This window comes from Zonotrichia leucophrys, unplaced genomic scaffold, assembly GCF_028769735.1.
Source record: "Zonotrichia leucophrys gambelii isolate GWCS_2022_RI unplaced genomic scaffold, RI_Zleu_2.0 Scaffold_124_135276, whole genome shotgun sequence".
NCBI lineage: Eukaryota > Metazoa > Chordata > Aves > Passeriformes > Passerellidae > Zonotrichia > Zonotrichia leucophrys.
The window spans coordinates 78,659-95,657 of record NW_026992329.1 but is presented as its reverse complement, the minus strand read 5'-3'; the positions used below and the strand labels follow the sequence as shown (position 1 = coordinate 95,657).

Sequence of the window (16,999 nt, the reverse complement as noted above, 5' to 3'; positions counted from 1 at the left end):
GGCTCTGTGGGTCTTGATGGATCTTCCAAACCTTGGGAAGACTTTGGGGTCTTGATGGTCTCCCAAACACTTCTGAGGGCTCCGTGGGTTTTGATGGATCTCCCAACCTTGGGAGGATCCCACAGTTCTTGATGGATCTGCTAGATCTTGTGAGGATCTCGTGGCTCTTGATGGATCTCCTAAACCTTGGAGGACTCCATGGATCTTGATGGATCTCCCAGACTTTGGTATTCAAGGGGTCTCCTAAACCTTGAGCAGATCCCACGTTCTTGATGGATCTCCCAAACCTTGTGAGGACTCTGTGGGTCTTGATGGATCTCCTAAACCTTGGTGGATCTCCTAAACCTTGTGAGGCCTCTGGGTCTTGATGGATCTCCCACACCTTGGGAGGATCCCACAGTTCTTGATGGATCTCCTAAACCTTGTGAGGACTCCCTGGGTTTTGATGGATCTCCTAAACCTTGGGAGAATTCTTGAAGATTCAAGGGATCTTCCAAACCTTGGGAGGGCTCTGTGGGTCTTGATGGATCTTCTAAACCTTTAGAAGACTTTGGGGTCTTGATGGATCTTCTAAACCTTGGGAGGACTCTGGGGTTTTGATGGTTCTCCTAAAGCTTGGGTGGGTCCCACAGTTCCTGATGGATCTCCTAAACTTGGGAAGACTTTGGGGTCTTGATGGATCTCCCAAACCTTATGAGGGCTCTGTGGGTTTTGATGGATCTCCCCAACCTTGGGAGGATCCCACAGTTCTTGATGGATCTGCTAGATCTTGTGAGGACTCTGTGGCTCTTGATGGATCTCCTAAACCTTGGGAGGATCCCACAGTTCTTGATGGATCTCTCACACCTTGTGAGGACTCTGTGGGTCTTGATGGATCTCCTAAACCTTGGTGGATCTCCTAAACCTTGTGAGGCCTCTGGGTCTTGATGGATCTCCCACACCTTGGGAGGATCCCACAGTTCTTGATGGATGTCCCAAACCTTTTGAGGACTTTGGGTTTTGATGGATCTCCCAAACCTTGTGAGGACTCTGTGGGTTTTGATGGATCTCCCAAACCTTGTAAGGACTCTGTGGGTCTTGATGGATCTCCCACACCTTTTGAGGACTTTGGGTTTTGATGGATCTCCCACACCTTTTGAGGACTCCCTGCCCTTCCGGGCACCTCAGAAGACCTCGGGGCTGCCTTGAGGACCTGAGGTGTCCCCAACCCCAACCCCTGCCTGTCCCCACCCGCAGGGCTGTGCGTGGCCACCCCGTACGAGATCACGGTGATGAAGAAGTTCTTCATGGACCTCCGCCTGCCCTACTCGGTGGTGAGGAACGAGCAGGTGGAGATCCGCGCCATCCTCTACAACTACATACCGCAGGACATCACGGTCAGTTGGGGGACGTGCTTGTGGGGGGACACCAACCATCACCTTCTCCAGACCTTCGGGTGTGACCTCCTCGTCACCGTCCAGGTGCGCGTGGAGCTGGTCCACAACCCGGACCTGTGCAGCCCCTCCACGGCCAAGCGCAGGTTCCAGCAGATCCTGAAGATCAAGGCCCAGTCCTCGCGCGTCGTCCCCTTCGTCATCGTCCCCCTCAAGCTCGGCCAGCTGGACGTCGAGGTCAAGGCGTCCGTCCGCGACCGATACATGGGCGACGGGGTCAAGAAGAAGCTCCGGGTGGTGGTGAGTGGTCACCGGTGGTGGCATCGATGTTCTTGAGATGTTCCCAGCATGGTGGCATCCATGGTGGCATCCCAGCATGGTGGCATCGATGTTCTTGAGATGTTCCCAGCATGGTGGCATCAATGGTGGCATCCCAGCATGGTGGCATCCATGGTGGCATCCCAGCATGGTGGCATCGATGTTCTTGAGATGTTCCCAGCATGGTGACATCCATGGTGGCATCTCAGCATGGTGGCATCAATGTTCTTGAGATGTTCCCAGCATGGTGGCATCCATGGTGGCATCCCAGCATGGTGGCATCGATGTTCTTGAGATGTTCCCAGCATGGTGGCTCAATGCATCCCAGTGGTGGCATCATGTTTTGAGATGTTCCAGCATGGTGGCATCGTGATGGCATCAATGTCTTGAGATGTTCTCAGCATGAGGCATCCCAGTGCATCCAGCATGGTGGCATCCAGTGATTGTATGTTCTTGAGATGTTCTCACATGGTGGCATCCATGGTGGCATCCCAGCATGGGTGGCATCCATGGTGGCATCTCGAGCATGGTGGCATCGATGTTCTTGAGATGTTCCCAGCATGGTGGCATCCGAGGTGGCATCCATGGTGGCATCCCATGGTGGCGATCCCAGCATGGTGGCATCCATGGTGGCATCTCAGCATGGTGGCATCGATGTTCTTGAGATGTTCTCAGCATGGTGGCATCCATGGTGGCATCCCAGCATGGTGGCATCCATGGTGGCATCCCAGTGTGGTGGCATCGATGTTCTTGAGATGTTCCCAGCATGGTGGCATCAATGGTGGCATCTCAGCATGGTGGCATCAATGTTCTTGAGATGTTCCCAACATGGTGGCATCCATGGTGGCATCCCAGCATGGTGGCATCGATGTTCTTGAGATGTTCCCAGCATGGTGGGATCGATGTTCTTGAGATGTTCTCAGTATGGTGGCATCCATGGTGGGATCCTGGCATCGATGTTCTTGAGATGTTCCCAGCATGCTGGCATCCGTGATGGCATCCCAGCATGGTGGCATCGATGTTCTTGAGATGTTCCCAGCATGGTGGCATCCATGGTGGCATCCCAGCATGGTGGCATCGATGTTCTTGAGATGTTCCCAGCATGGTGGCATCCATGGTGGCATCCCAGCATGGTGGCATCGATGTTCTTGAGATGTTCCCAGCATGGTGGCATCAATGGTGGCATCAATGTTGTTGAGATGTTCCAGCATGGTGGCATCAGTGATGGCATCAATGTTCTTGAGATGTTCTCGTCATGATGGCACCCATGATGGCATCCCAGCATGGTGGCATCCATGGTGGCATCCTGGCATGGTGGCATCGATGTTCTTGAGATATTCTCAACATGGTGGCATCCCAGCATGGTGGCATCTATGTTCTTGAGATGTTCCAGCATGGTGGCATCGGTGATGGCATCTATGTACTTGAGATGTTCTCAGCATGGTGACATCCATGGTGGCATCTCAGCATGGTGGCATCAATGTTCTTGAGATGTTCCCTGCATGGTGGCACCCATGGTGTTCTCCTTCAGTGGTTTTGGGTGGTCACCATGGGTGGGTGGGCCAGGTCCACCTCAGCAGAAGGGGGTGGTGGGTGGTGGCACGTCCAGTCAGCCGTGGTGGCACCAAGGGGTCGGTGTGAGTGGCCAGGTTGGTTTGATTGCATCATTGATTTGGAATTTTTAATCAATATCTTCATTGATCACCTGGATGGGGTCACCAAGGCCAGGCTGACCATGGGACCTGATGCCCTCATTGATTTGGTATTTTTAATCAATACCTTACTTGATTATCTCAATGGTGTCATCAAGTTCATGGGACTTGATGCCCTCATTGATTTGATATTTCTAATCAATACCTTCATTGATCACCTGGATGAGATCAGGATGACCTTGGGACTTGATGCATTCATTGATTTTATATTTTCAATCAATATCTTCATTGATGATCTCGATGGGATCAGGTTGACCATGGGACCTGATGCCCTCATTGATTTGGTATTTTTAATCAATACCTTAATTGATTATCTCAATGGTGTCACCAAGTTCATGGGACTTGATGCCCTCATTGATTTGGTGTTTTCAATCAATATCTTAATTGATGATCTTGATGTGGTCACCAAGGCCAGGATAACCATGGGACTTGATGCCCTCATTGATTTGATATTTTCAATCAATATCTTCATTGTTGGTCTCACCAAAGCCAGACTGACCATGGGACGTTATGTCCTCATTGATTTGTTGTTTTTAATCAATATCTTCATTGATGGTCTGGATGGGATCAGGTTGACCATGGGACTTGATGCCCTCATTGATCTGATATTTTCAATCAATATCTTCATTGATCACCTGGATGGGATCAGGTTGACCTTGGGACTGGATGCATTCAGTGATTTGGTATTTTTAATCAATATCTTCATTGATCACCTGGATGGGATCAGGCTGACCATGGGACCTGATGCCCTCATTGATCTGATATTTTCAATCAATATCTTCATTGATGATCTCAATGGGGTCACCAAGGCCAGGATGACCATGGGACTTGATGCCCTCATTGATTTGACATTTTCAATCAATATCTTCATTGATTACCTGGATGGGATCAGGCTGACCATGGGACTGCATGGTTTCAATCAATATCTTCATTGATGATCTCAATGGGATCTGGTTGACCATGGGACTTGATATTTTCAATCAATGTCTTCATTGATCACCTGGATGGGGTCAGGCTGACCATGGGATTTGATATTTTCAATCAATATCTTCATTGATGATCTCCATGGGGTCAGACTGACCATGGGACTTGATGCTCTCATTGATTTCATATTTTCCATCAATACCTTCATTGATAATCTCAATGGGGTCACCAAGCTCAGGCTGACCATGGGACTTGATGCCCTCATTGATCTGATATTTTCAATCAATATCTTCATTGATCACCTGGATGGGATCAGGTTGACCTTGGGACTGGATGCATTCAGTGATTTGGTATTTTTAATCAATATCTTCATTGATTACCTGGATGGGGTCAGGCTGACCATGGGATTTGATATTTTCAATCAAATCTTCATTGATTACCTGGATGGGATCAGGTTGACCATGGGACTTGATGCTTTCATTGATCTGATATTTTCCATCAATACCTTCATTGATGATCTCCATGGGGTCACCAAGCTCAGGCTGACCATGGGACTTGATGCCCTCATTGATTTGATATTTCTAATCAATATCTTCATTGATGGTCTGGATGGGATCAGGTTGACCATGGGACTGGATGCCCTCATTGATCTGATATTTTCAATCAATACCTTCATTGATGGGATCACCAAAGCCAGGCTGACCATGGGATTCGATGTCCTCATTGATCTGGTGGTTTTAATCAATATCTTCATTGATGGTCTGGATGGGATCAGGTTGACCATGGGACTTGATTGATTTGATATTTTCAATCAATATCTTCATTGATGAGATCACCAAAGCCAGGCTGACCATGGGACTTGATGCCCTCATTGATTTGATATTTTCAATCAATATCTTCATTGATCACCTGGATGGGATCAGGCTGACCATGGGACCTGATGCCCTCATTGATCTGATATTTTTAATCAATATCTTCATTGATGATCTCAATGGGGTCACCAAGGCCAGGATGACCATGGGACTTGATGCCGTTATTGATTTCATATTTTCAATCAATATCTTCATTGATCACCTGGATGGGATCAGGCTGACCATGGGACCTGATGCCCTCATTGATCTGACATTTTCCATCAATACCTTCATTGATGATCTCAATGGTGTCACCAAGGCCAGGCTGACCATGGTGGCCCCACAATGAAGTTGACCGAGACACCAGAGTGACCTTGGTGTCTCCAGGACCTCGGCCACCCGTGTGACCTCCTGGGCTGGTCCCCGTGTGTCCCTGGGGGTACTGGTTTATACTGGGAGGCCTCTCCTGGTGCTCCAGAGGGGTTGGGACGGGGAGGACCCCAGACCCAAGCCCACCTTCAGCTCTGGACTCTGCCCTGCACAGCCCGAGGGGATGCGGCTGGAGAAGACGGTGAAGATCGTGGAGCTGGACCCGCAGAAGAAGGGAGTCAGTGAGTGACATCTCTGGGGAGGTCCCACGGTGGCTTTGGGACATCTCTGGGGTCCATGGAGGTGTCACGGTGGGTTTGGGACATCTTTGGGGTCCATGGAGGTCCCACTGTGGGTTTGGGACATCCTTGGGGTCCATGGAGGTCCCACTGTGGATTTGGGACATCTTTGGGGACCATGGAGGTCCCATGGTGGCTTTGGGACATCTCTGGGGACCAGGAAGGTCCCATGGTGGCTTTGGGACATCTCTGGGACCAGGAAGGTCCCATGGTGGCTTTGGGACATCTCTGGGGACCAGGAAGGTCCCATGGTGGCTTTGGACATCTTTGGGGTCCATGGGGGACCCACTGTGGGGTTGGGATGTCTTTGGCAACCATGGAGGTCCTGTGGTGGCTTTGGGACATCTTTGGAGACCAGGATGTCTCACTGTGGGTTTGGGACATCTTTGGGCACCAAAGAGGTCCCATGGTGGTTTTGGGACATCTTTGGGATCCATGGAGGTGTCACGGTGGGTTTGGGACATCCTTGGGGTCCATGGAGGTCCTGTGGTGGATCTGGGACATCTTTGGGGTCCATGGAGGTCCTGTGGTGGATCTGGGACATCCTTGGGGTCCGTGGAGGTGTCACGGTGGCTTGGGGACATCTTTGGGGTCCATGGGAGTCCCACTGTGGGGTTGGGATGTCTTTGGCAACCATGGAGGTCCTGTGGTGGCTTTGGGACATCATTGGGGTCCATGAAGGTCCTCTGGTGGCTTTGGGACATCTTTGGGGTCCATGGAGGTCCCATGGTGGCTTTGGGACATCTCTGGGGATCAAGGAGGTCCCACGGTGGCTTTGGGACATCCTTGGGGACCATGGAGATCTCACTGTGGGTTTGGGACATCTTTGGGGATTAAAGAGGTCCCATGGTGGCTTTGGGACATCTCTGGGGACCATGGAGGTCCCATGGTGGCTTTGGGACATCTTTGGGGTCCATGGAGGTCCCACCATGGATTTGGGACATCTTTGGGGTCCATGGAGGTCCCACTGTGGGTTTGGGACATCCTTGGGGTCCATGGAGGTCCCATGGTGGTTTTGGGACATCTTTGGGATCCATGGAGGTCCCACGGTGGGTTTGGGACATCTTTGGGGTCCATGGGGGTCCTGTGGTGGCTTTGGGACATCTTTGGAGACCATGGAGGTCCCACCATGGGTCTGGGACATCTTTGGAGACCATGGAGGTCCCACCCATGGGTCTGGGACATCTGGAGGGATCAAGGAGGTTCCTCCAAGCTCAGGTTTGGGACAACTTGGAGAACAAGGGACATCCCACCACGGAACTGGGACATCTCTGGGGACAAGGTCCCACCTCGATGTGGGGCGGGGCTGGGTCACCTCAGGAGAGGACCTGGGGGTCACCACGTCCACCCCACCCCACAGACGGCGTGCAGGAGGAGCGGGTCAAGGCCGCCGACCTCTCGGACATCGTCCCCAACACCGAGTCGGAGACCAAAGTCAGCATCCAGGGTGAGCACCATGGAGATGACACACGTGGGGACAACCCGGCGGTGGGGTGGGACATCCCGAGCGTGACGCGTCCTCTCGTTGGCCCAGGCAACCCCGTGTCCATCATGGTGGAGAAGGCCATCGACGGGGCCAAGCTGAAGCACCTGATCGTGACGCCGTCGGGCTGCGGCGAGCAGAACATGATCGCCATGACGCCCACGGTCATCGCCGTCCACTACCTGGACAGCACCGGGCAGTGGGACACCTTCGGCATCGACCGCCGCGCCGGCGCCGTCGAGCAGATCAAGAAAGGTGGGAGCTTCCGGCGGGGTGGGATGTCCTCAAAATGGTGGGAATGGCACCAAAATGGTGGGAATGGCACCAAATTGATGGGAATGGCAATGAAAGTGGTGGAATGTCCTCAAAATGGTGGGAACGGCAACGAAGGTGGTGGGGATGTCCTCAAAAGGGGTGAGATGTCCTCAAAATGTTGGGAATGGCTTCAAAATGGCGGGAATGTCCTCAAAATGGTGGGATCTGCATTGGAAATGGTGGGAGTGTCCTCAAAATGGTGGGAATGTCCTCAAAATGGTAGAACGGTACCGAAAGTGGTGGGAATGTCCTCAAAATGGTGGGAACGTCCTCTAAATGTGGGAATGGCAACGAAGGTGGTGGGAAATGTCCTCAAAAGGGGTGAGATGTCCTCAAAATGGTGGGAGTGTCCTCAAAATGGTGGGAACGGTAACGAAACTGGTGGAAAGTCCTCAAAGTGGTGGGAGCATCCTCAAAATGGTGGGAATGTCACCAAATTGATGGGAATGGCAATGAAAGTGGTGGGAATGTGCTCTAAATGGTGGGAACGGTAACAAAAGTGGTGGGAATGTCCTCAAAATGGTGGGAACAGTAATGAAAGTAGTGGGAAATGTCCTCAAAAGGGGTGAGATGTTCTCAAAATGGTGGGAATGGCACCAAAATGGCGGGAATGTCCTAAAATGGTGGAATCTGCATTGGAATTGGTGGGAGTGTCCTCAAAATGGTGGGAATGTGCTCTAAATGGTGGAATGGTAACGAAAGTGGTGGGAATGTCCTCAAAATGGTGGGAAGGGCACCGAAATGGTGGGGATGGCAACAAAAGTGGTGGGAATGTCCTCAAAATGGTGGGAACAGTAATGAAAGTAGTGGGAAATGTCCTCAAAACGGTGGAAACGTCCTCAAAAGTGGTGGGAGTGTCCTAAAATGGTGGGAATGTCCTAAAAATTGTGGGGATGTCCTCAAAATGGTGGGAACGTCCTCAAAAGTAGTGGGAGTATCCTCAAAATGGTGGGAATGTCCTCAAAATGGTGGGATCTGCATTGGAAATGGTGGGAATGTCCTCAAAATGGTGGGAATGGCAACGAAATGGTGGGAATGTCCTCAAAATGGTGGAAATGGCCTCAAAATGGTGGGAGTGTCCTAAAAATGGTAGGAATGTCACCAAAATGATGGGAATGGCAATGAAAGTGGTGGGAATGTCCTCAAAATGGTGGAACAGTACCGAGAGTGGTGGGAATGTTCTCAAAATGGCGGGAGCACCCTCAAAATGGTGGGAATGTCACTAAAATGATGGGAATGGCAATGAAAGTGGTGGGAATGTCCTCAAAATTGTGGAATCTGCATTGGAAATGGTGGGAATGTCCTCAAAATGGTGGGAATGTCCTCAAAATGATGGGAACGGCAACGAAAGTGGTGGGGAAGTCCTCAAAACGGTGGAAACGGCAATGAAAGTGGTGGGAATGTGCTCAAAAGGGTGGGAAAGTCCTCAAAATGTTGGGAGTGTCCTCAAAATGGTGGGAATGTCACCAAAATGGTGGGAATGTGCTCTAAATGGTGGAACGGTACCAAAAGTGGTGGAAATGTCCTCAAAATGGTGGGAGTGGCCTCAAAATGGTGGAACGGTAACGAAACTGGTGGGAAAGTCCTCAAAGTGGTGGGAGCATCCTCAAAATGGTGGGAATGTCACCAAAATGGTGGGAACGGCAACGAAAGTGGTGGGAATGTTCTCTAAATGGTGGAGATGTCCTCAAAATTGTGGGGATGTCCTCAAAATGGTGGAATCTACATTGGAAATGGTGGGAGTGTCCTCAAAATGGTGGGGACATCCTCAAATTTGTCATTGCATTGACCAACTGTTGGAGAAAATTGATGGCCTGAAGCCACCACTGGCCACCCCTCATGTTGACCAACAGCTGGAGGACATTGGTGGCCTGAGGGCTCCTCAGCTTGGGTGGGTGCTCTGTGTGTTGACCAACAGTTGGAGAACATTGGTGGCCTGAGGCCACCCCTTGCATTGACCAATTGTTGGAGAACATTGGTGGCCTGAGGCCACCCCTTGCATTGACCAACAGCTGGAGGACATTGGTGGCCTGAGGGTTCCTCAGCTTGGGTGGGTGCTCTTTGTGTTGGCCAATGGTTGGAGAACATTGGTGACCTGAAGCCATCACTGGCCACCCCTTGCATTGACCAATGGTTGGAGAACATTGGTGGCCTGAGGCCATCACTGGCCACCCCTCATATTGGCCAACAGTTGGAGAACATTGGTGGCCTGAAGCCACCTCATGTTGACCAACGATTGGAGAACATTGGTGGCCTGGAGCCACTGCCTGCCACCCCTTGTGTTGACCAATGGCTGGGGAACATTGGTGGCCTGAAGCCACCCCTCATGTTGACCAACAGTTGGAGAACATTGGTGGTCTGAAGCCACCATTGGCCACCCCTCATGTTGGCCAATGGTTGGAGGACATTGGTGGCCTGAGGGTTCCTCAGCTTGGGTGGGTGCTCTTTGTGTTGGCCAATGGTTGGAGGCCATTGGTGACCTGAAGCCACCACTGGCCACTCCTCATGTTGGCCAATGGTTGGAGGCCATTGGTGACCTGAAGCCATCACTGGCCACCGCTCACATTGACCAATGGTTGGAGAACATTGGTGGTCTGAGGCCATCCCTTGCATTGACCAATGGTTGGAGAACATTGATGGCCTGAGGCCACCCCTCATGTTGACCAACAGCTGGAGGTCATTGGTGGCCTGAGGGTTCCTCAGCTTGGGTGGGTGCTCTTTGTGTTGGCCAATGGTTGGAGAACATTGGTGACCTGAAGCCACCACTGGCCACTCCTCATGTTGACCAATGGTTGGAGAACATTGGTGGCCTGAGGCCATCCCTTGCTGTTGACCAATGGTTGTAGAACATTGGTGGTCTGAGGCCATCCCTTGAGTTGACCAACAGCTGGAGGTCATTGGTGGCCTGAGGGCTCCTCAGCTTTGGTGGGTGCTCTGTGTGTTGGCCAATGGTTGGAGAACACTGGTGGCCTGAAGCCACCCCTGGCAACTCCTCATGTTGACCAATGGTTGGAGGCCATTGGTGACCTGAAGCCATCACTGGCCACCCCTTGCATTGACCAATGGTTGGAGAACATTGGAGGCCTGAAGCCACCCCTCATGTTGACCAACAGTTGGAGGTCATTGGTGGCCTGAAGCCACCATTGGCCACCCCTCATGTTGGCCAATGGGTTGGAGGACATTGGTGGCCTGAGGGCTCCTCAGCTTTGGTGGGTGCTCTGTGTGTTGACCAACAGTTGGAGAACATTGGTGGCCTGAGGCCACCCCTCGCATTGACCAACGGTTGGAGAATATTGATGGCCTGAGGCCACCCCTTGCATTGACCAATGGTTGGAGGACATTGGTGGCCTGAAGCCATCACCAGCCACCGCTCACATTGACCAATGGTTGGAGAACATTGGTGGCCTGAGGCCACCCTTCCTGTTGACCAACAGCTGGAGGACATTGATGGCCTGAGGCCACCTCTTGCATTGACCAACAGTTGGAGAACATTGGTGGCCTGAGGGCTCCTCAGCTTTGGTGGGTGCTCTTTGTGTTGGCCAATGGTTGGAGAACATTGGTGACCTGAAGCCATCACTGGCCACCGCTCACATTGACCAATGGTTGGAGGACATTGGTGGCCTGAGGCCATCCCTTGTGGTGACCAATGGTTGGAGAACATTGGTGGCCTGAGGCCATCCCTTGAGTTGACCAATGGTTGGAGAACATTGGTGGCCTGAGGCCACCCTTCCTGTTGACCAACGGTTGGAGAACATTGGTGGCCTGAGGCCACCCTTCCTGTTGACCAACGGTTGGAGGACATTGGTGGCCTGAGGCCATCCCTTGTGTTGACCAACAGCTGGAGAACATTGGTGGCCCTGAGGCCACCTCTTGCATTGACCAACAGTTGGAGAACATTGGTGGCCTGAGGCCACCCCTTGTGTTGACCAACGGTTGGAGAACATTGGTGGCCTGAGGCCATCCCTTGTGTTGGCCAACAGCTGGAGAACATTGGTGGCCTGAAGCCCACCCAGGCCACCCCTGACATTGACCAAGGGCCACCTCCTCGCAGGTTACACCCAGCAGTTGGCCTTCCGCAAGCCCGACAGCTCCTACGCCGCCTTCACCGATCGCCCCTCCAGCACCTGGTGAGGAACCTCCTCCCACCACCACCACCACCACCACCATCACCCAGCCTGGTGTGACCCTCAGGTGTCCCCATCTCCAGGCTGACCGCCTACGTGGTGAAGGTGTTCGCCATGGCCAGGAAGCTGACGGACATCGAGCACGACGAGATCTGCGGCCCCATCAAGTGGCTCATCCTCAACAAGCAGAAGCCGGACGGGGTCTTCCAGGAGGACGCGCCCGTCATCCACAAGGAGATGGTGGTAAGGGGACACCTCAGCCTGTCCCTGGTGGTGGCCGAAGCTTGAGGGACCTTGGGTGGAGGGTGGGAGGATTTGTGAGGGGTTTGGGTGAAGATCGAGTGAACTTTGGGTGTTCCTTGGGTGAAGGTCAGATGTTCCTTAGATGGTTTTTGGGTGTTCCTTGGATGTTCCTGGGGTGAAGGTCAGATGTTCCTTGGATGTTCCTGGGGTGAAGGTCAGGTGAACCTCAGGAATTCTTCAAGCGTTCCTTGGTTGAAGGTCAGGTGGGTTTTGGGTGTCCCTTGGGTGAAGATCAGAAGTTCCTTGGGTGTTTTTTGGGTGTTCCTTGGGTGTTCCTTGGGTGAAGGTCAGATGTTCCTTAGATGGTTTTTGGGTGTTCCTTGGATGTTCCTTGGGTGAAGGTCAGGTGAACCTCAGGAATTCTTGGAGTGTCCCTTGGTTGAAGTTTGGGTGGGTTTTCGGTGAAGGTCTGGTGAACTTTGGGTGTTCCTTGGGTGAAGGTCAAGTGTTGCTTAGATGGTTTTTTGGTGTTCCTTGGACGTTCCTTGGGTGAAGGTCAGGTGACCCTCAAGAATTCATTGAGTGTTCCTTGGCTGGAGTTTGGGTGGGTTTTGGGTGTTCCTTGGTTGAAGTTCAGATGTTCCTTGGGTGTTCCTTGGGTGAAAGTCAGATGTTCCTTGGGTGAAGTTCCTTGGGTGAAGATCAGGTGTTCCTTGGGTGGTTTTTGGGTGTTCCTTGGACATTCCTTGGGTAAAGGTCAGGTGAACCTCAGGAATTCTTCAAGCGTTCCTTGGTTGAAGTTCAGGTGGGTTTTGGGTGTTCCTTGGGTGAAGATCAGATGTTCCTTAGATGGTTTTTGGGTGTTCCTTGGGTGAAGGTCAGGTGAACCTCAGGAATTCTTGGAGTGTCCCTTGGTTGAAGTTTGGGTGGGTTTTCGGTGAAGGTCTGGTGAACTTTGGGTGTTCCTTGGGTGAAGGTCAAGTGTTGCTTAGATGGTTTTTTGGTGTTCCTTGGACGTTCCTTGGGTGAAGGTCAGATGTTCCTTGGAGTTGGGTGAAGGTCCGGTGAACTTCATGAATTCATTGAGTCTTCCTTGGTTGAAGTTCAGGTGGGGTTTGGGAGTTCCTTGCCTGAAGGTCAGGTGTTCCTTGGGTGTCCCTTGGGTGGTTTTTGGGTGTTCTTTGGACATTCCTTGGGTAAAGGTCAGGTGAACCTCAGGAATTCTTCAAGCGTTCCTTGGTTGAAGTTCAGGTGGGTTTTGGGTATTCCTTGCCTGAAGGTCAGATGTTCCTTGGGTGTTCCTTGGGTGAAAGTCAGATGTTCCTTGGGTGAAGTTCCTTGGGTGAAGGTCAGGTGTTCCTTGGGTGTTTTTTGGGTGTTCCTTGGACATTCCTTGGGTGAAGGTCAGGTGAACCTCAGGAATTCTTCAAGTGTTCCTTGGTTGAAGTTCAGGTGGGTTTTGGGTGTTCCTTGAGTGAAGATCAGATGTTCCTTAGATGGTTTTTGGGTGTTCCTTGGGTGAAGGTCAGGTGAACCTCAGGAATTCTTGGAGTGTCCCTTGGTTGAAGTTCAGGTGGGTTTTGGGTGAAGGTCTGGTGAACTTTGGGTGTTCCTTGGGTGAAGGTCAAGTGTTGCTTAGATGGTTTTTTGGTGTTCCTTGGACGTTCCTTGGGTGAAGGTCAGGTGACCCTCAAGAATTCATTGAGTGTTCCTTGGCTGGAGTTTGGGTGGGTTTTGGGTGTTCCTTGGTTGAAGTTCAGATGTTCCTTGGGTGTTCCTTGGGTGAAAGTCAGATGTTCCTTGGGTGAAGTTCCTTGGGTGAAGGTCAGGTGTTCCTTGGGTGTTCCTTGGGTGGTTTTTGGGTGTTCCTTGGACATTCCTCGGGTGAAGGTCAGGTGAACCTCAGGAACTCTTCAAGCGTTCCTTGGTTGAAGTTCAGGTGGGTTTTGGGTGTTCCTTGAGTGAAGATCAGATGTTCCTTAGATGGTTTTTGGGTGTTCCTTGGATGTTCCTTGGGTGAAGGTCAGGTGAACCTCAGGAATTCTTGGAGTGTCCCTTGGTTGAGGTTTGGGTGGGTTTTGGGTGAAGGTCTGGTGAACTTTGGGTGTTCCTTGGACGTTCCTTGGGTGAAGGTCAGGTGAACCTCAGGAATTCTTCAAGCGTTCCTTGGTTGAAGTTCAGGTGGGGTTTGGGTGTTCCTTGATTGTCCCTTGGCTGTTCCTCACCTGAAGGTCAGATGAAGGTCAGATACCCTTTGGATGTCCCTTGGGTGAAGTTTGAGGGTCCATTTGGTGTCCCTTGGATGTTCCTTGTGTGAAGGTCAGGTGAAGGTCAAACACTGCTTAGGTGTCCCTTGGGTGTCCTTTGAGTGTCCCTTGAGTGCTCCTCACCTGAAGGTCTGGTGAAGGTCAGATGTTCTTTGGATGTCCCTTGGGTCTCCCTTGGGTGTTCTTTGGGTGTTCTTTGGATGTTCCTTGGCTGTTCCTCATCTGAAGGTCAGATGAAGGTCAGATACCCTTTGGATGTCCCTTGGGTGACATCCAAGTGTCCCTTGGATGTTCCTCACCTGAAGGTCTGGTGAAGATCAGATGTTCTTTGGATGTCCTTTGGGTGCCCCTTGGGTGTTCTTTGGATGTTCCTTGGATGTTCCTCACCTGAAGGTCAGGTGAAGGTCAGATGTTCTTTGGCTGTCCCTTGGGTCTCCCTTGGGTGTTCTTTGGATGTTCCTTTCCTGAAGGTCAGGTGAAGGTCAGATGCACTTTGGATGTCCCTTGGGTGTCCTTTGGGTGCCCCTTGGGTGTTCTTTGGGTGTTCTTTGGATGTTCTTTGGATGTTCCTCACCTGAAGGTCAGGTGAAGGTCAGGTGAAGGTGAGATAACCTTTGAATGTCCCTTGAATGTTCCTCACCTGAAGGTCAGGTGAAGGTCAGATACCCTTTGGATGTCCCTTGGGTGAAGTTTGAGTGTCCCTTGGGTGTTCTTTGGGTGTCCCTTGGATGTTCCTTGCGTGAAGGTCAGGTGAAGGTCAGATGCACTTTGGATGTCCCTTGGGTGTCCTTTGGGTGCCCCTTGGGTGTTCTTTGGATGTTCTTTGGATGTTCCTCACCTGAAGGTCAGGTGAAGGTCAGGTGAAGGTGAGATAACCTTTGAATGTCCCTTGAATGTTCCTCACCTGAAGGTCAGATGAAGGTCAGATGTTCTTTGGATGTCCCTTGGGTCTCCCTTGGGTGTCCATTGGGTGTCCCTTGATTGTCCCTTGGGTGTTCCTCACCTGAAGGTCAGATGAAGGTCAGATGTTCTTTGGATGTCCCTTGGGTGTCCTTTGGGTGTCCATTGGGTGTCCCTTGATTGTCCCTTGGTTTTTCCTCACCTGAAGGTCAGATGTTCTTTGGATGTCCCTTGGGTCTCCTTTGGGTGTCCATTGGGTGTCCCTTGATTGTCCCTTGGGTGTTCCTCACCTGAAGGTCAGGTGAAGGTCAGGTGAAGGTCAGATAACCTTTGAATGTCCCTTGGTTTTTCCTCACCTGAAGGTCAGATGAAGGTCAGACACCTTTGGGTGTCCCTTGGGTGTCCCTTGGCCGTCCCTCAGACCAGCCAAGGACAGATCTTTGCAATGACCTCCTGGTGGACCACCAGAGATTTGAAAACCCCAATCCTGAGGTTTTTTCCCTCATTTCCGTCCCCCAGGGCGGCTACGTCGGCGCCGAGCCCGAGGTGTCCCTCACCTCCTTCGTCCTCATCGCCCTCGAGGAGGCACGGGACGTCTGCAAGGACCACGTCAACGTGAGTGACCCCACAGGTGACGTTCCTGAGGTTCCACACCGTCACGGAAGCCACCTGAGATACCGAATTCTCCATCCTTGGTTCTCCAGAGCTTGGAGGAGAGCATCAACAAGGCCGCCGGGTTCCTGGCGCGGCGCTACGAGGGCCTGGCCCGGCCCTACACGGTGGCCCTGGCGTCCTACGCGCTGGCCCTGGCCGGGAAGCTCAAGAGCGAGAGGGTCCTCACCAAGTTCTCCAAAGGTGAGACCTCAACAGGGGTCAAATCGGGGTGAAAGGAGGTGGGTTTGGGTTCTCCAAATGTTCTCCAAAGGTGAGACCTCAACAGGGGTCAAATTGGGGTGAAAGGAGGTGGGTTTGGGTTCTCCAAAGGTTCTCCAAAGGTGACACCAAAACTGGGGTGGAAATTGGTCAAAATTGGGGTGAAAGGAGGTGGGTTTGGGTTCTCCAAAGGTTCTCCAAAGGTGAGACCTCAACAGGGGTCAAATTGGGGTAAAAGAACGTAGATTTGGGTTCTCCAAAGGTTCTCCAAAGGTGACACCAAAACTGGGGTGGAAATTGGTCAAATTGGGGTGAAAGGAGGTGGGTTTGGGTCTTCAGGAGGTTCTCCAAAGGTGACATCTCAAGAGGGGTCAAACTGGGGTAAAAGAACCTAGATTTGGGTTCTCCAAAGGTTCTCCAAAGGTGAGACCTCAACAGGGGTCAAATTGGGGTGAAAGGAGGTGGGTTTGGGTTCTCATGAGGTTCTCCAAAGGTGACATCTCAAGAGGGGTCAAATCGGGGTAAAAGAACCTAGATTGGGGTTCTCCAAAGGTTCTCCAAAGGTGACACCAAACCTGGGGTGGAAATTGGTCAAATTGGGGTGAAAGGAGGTTGTTCTGGGTTCTCCAAAGGTTCTCCAAAGGTTCTCCAAAGGTGACATCTCAAGAGGGGTCAAATTGGGGTGAAAGGAGGTGGGTTTGGGTTCTCATGAAGTTCTCCAAAGGTGACACCAAAACTGGGGTGGAAATTGGTCAGAATTGGGGTGAAAGGAGGTGGGTTTGGGTTCTCCAAAGGTTCTCCAAAGGTGACATCTCAAGAGGGATCAAACTGGGGTAAAAGAACCTAGATTTGGGTTCTCCAAAGGTTCTCCAAAGGTTCTCCAAAGGTGACACCAAACCTGGGGTGGAAATTGGTCAAATTGGGGTGAAAGGAGGTGGGTTTGGGTTC

General features: G+C 51.7%; 1 protein-coding gene across 2 annotated transcripts in view; it reads left to right on the top strand.

The window, feature by feature from the left end:
* Positions 1–16,999, top strand: part of LOC135460910 (venom factor-like) — a 65,340-nt gene that overhangs the window by 27,224 nt on the left and 21,117 nt on the right. For both annotated transcript variants that reach the window (XM_064737879.1, XM_064737878.1), the window contains 9 exons: positions 1,237–1,376; positions 1,461–1,673; positions 5,723–5,789; positions 7,207–7,293; positions 7,381–7,584; positions 11,696–11,771; positions 11,852–12,011; positions 15,698–15,793; positions 15,883–16,033. In XM_064737879.1, coding sequence (XP_064593949.1) covers positions 1,237–1,376; positions 1,461–1,673; positions 5,723–5,789; positions 7,207–7,293; positions 7,381–7,584; positions 11,696–11,771; positions 11,852–12,011; positions 15,698–15,793; positions 15,883–16,033 — 1,194 coding nt within the window. The remainder of the gene's footprint in view (positions 1–1,236; positions 1,377–1,460; positions 1,674–5,722; positions 5,790–7,206; positions 7,294–7,380; positions 7,585–11,695; positions 11,772–11,851; positions 12,012–15,697; positions 15,794–15,882; positions 16,034–16,999) is intronic.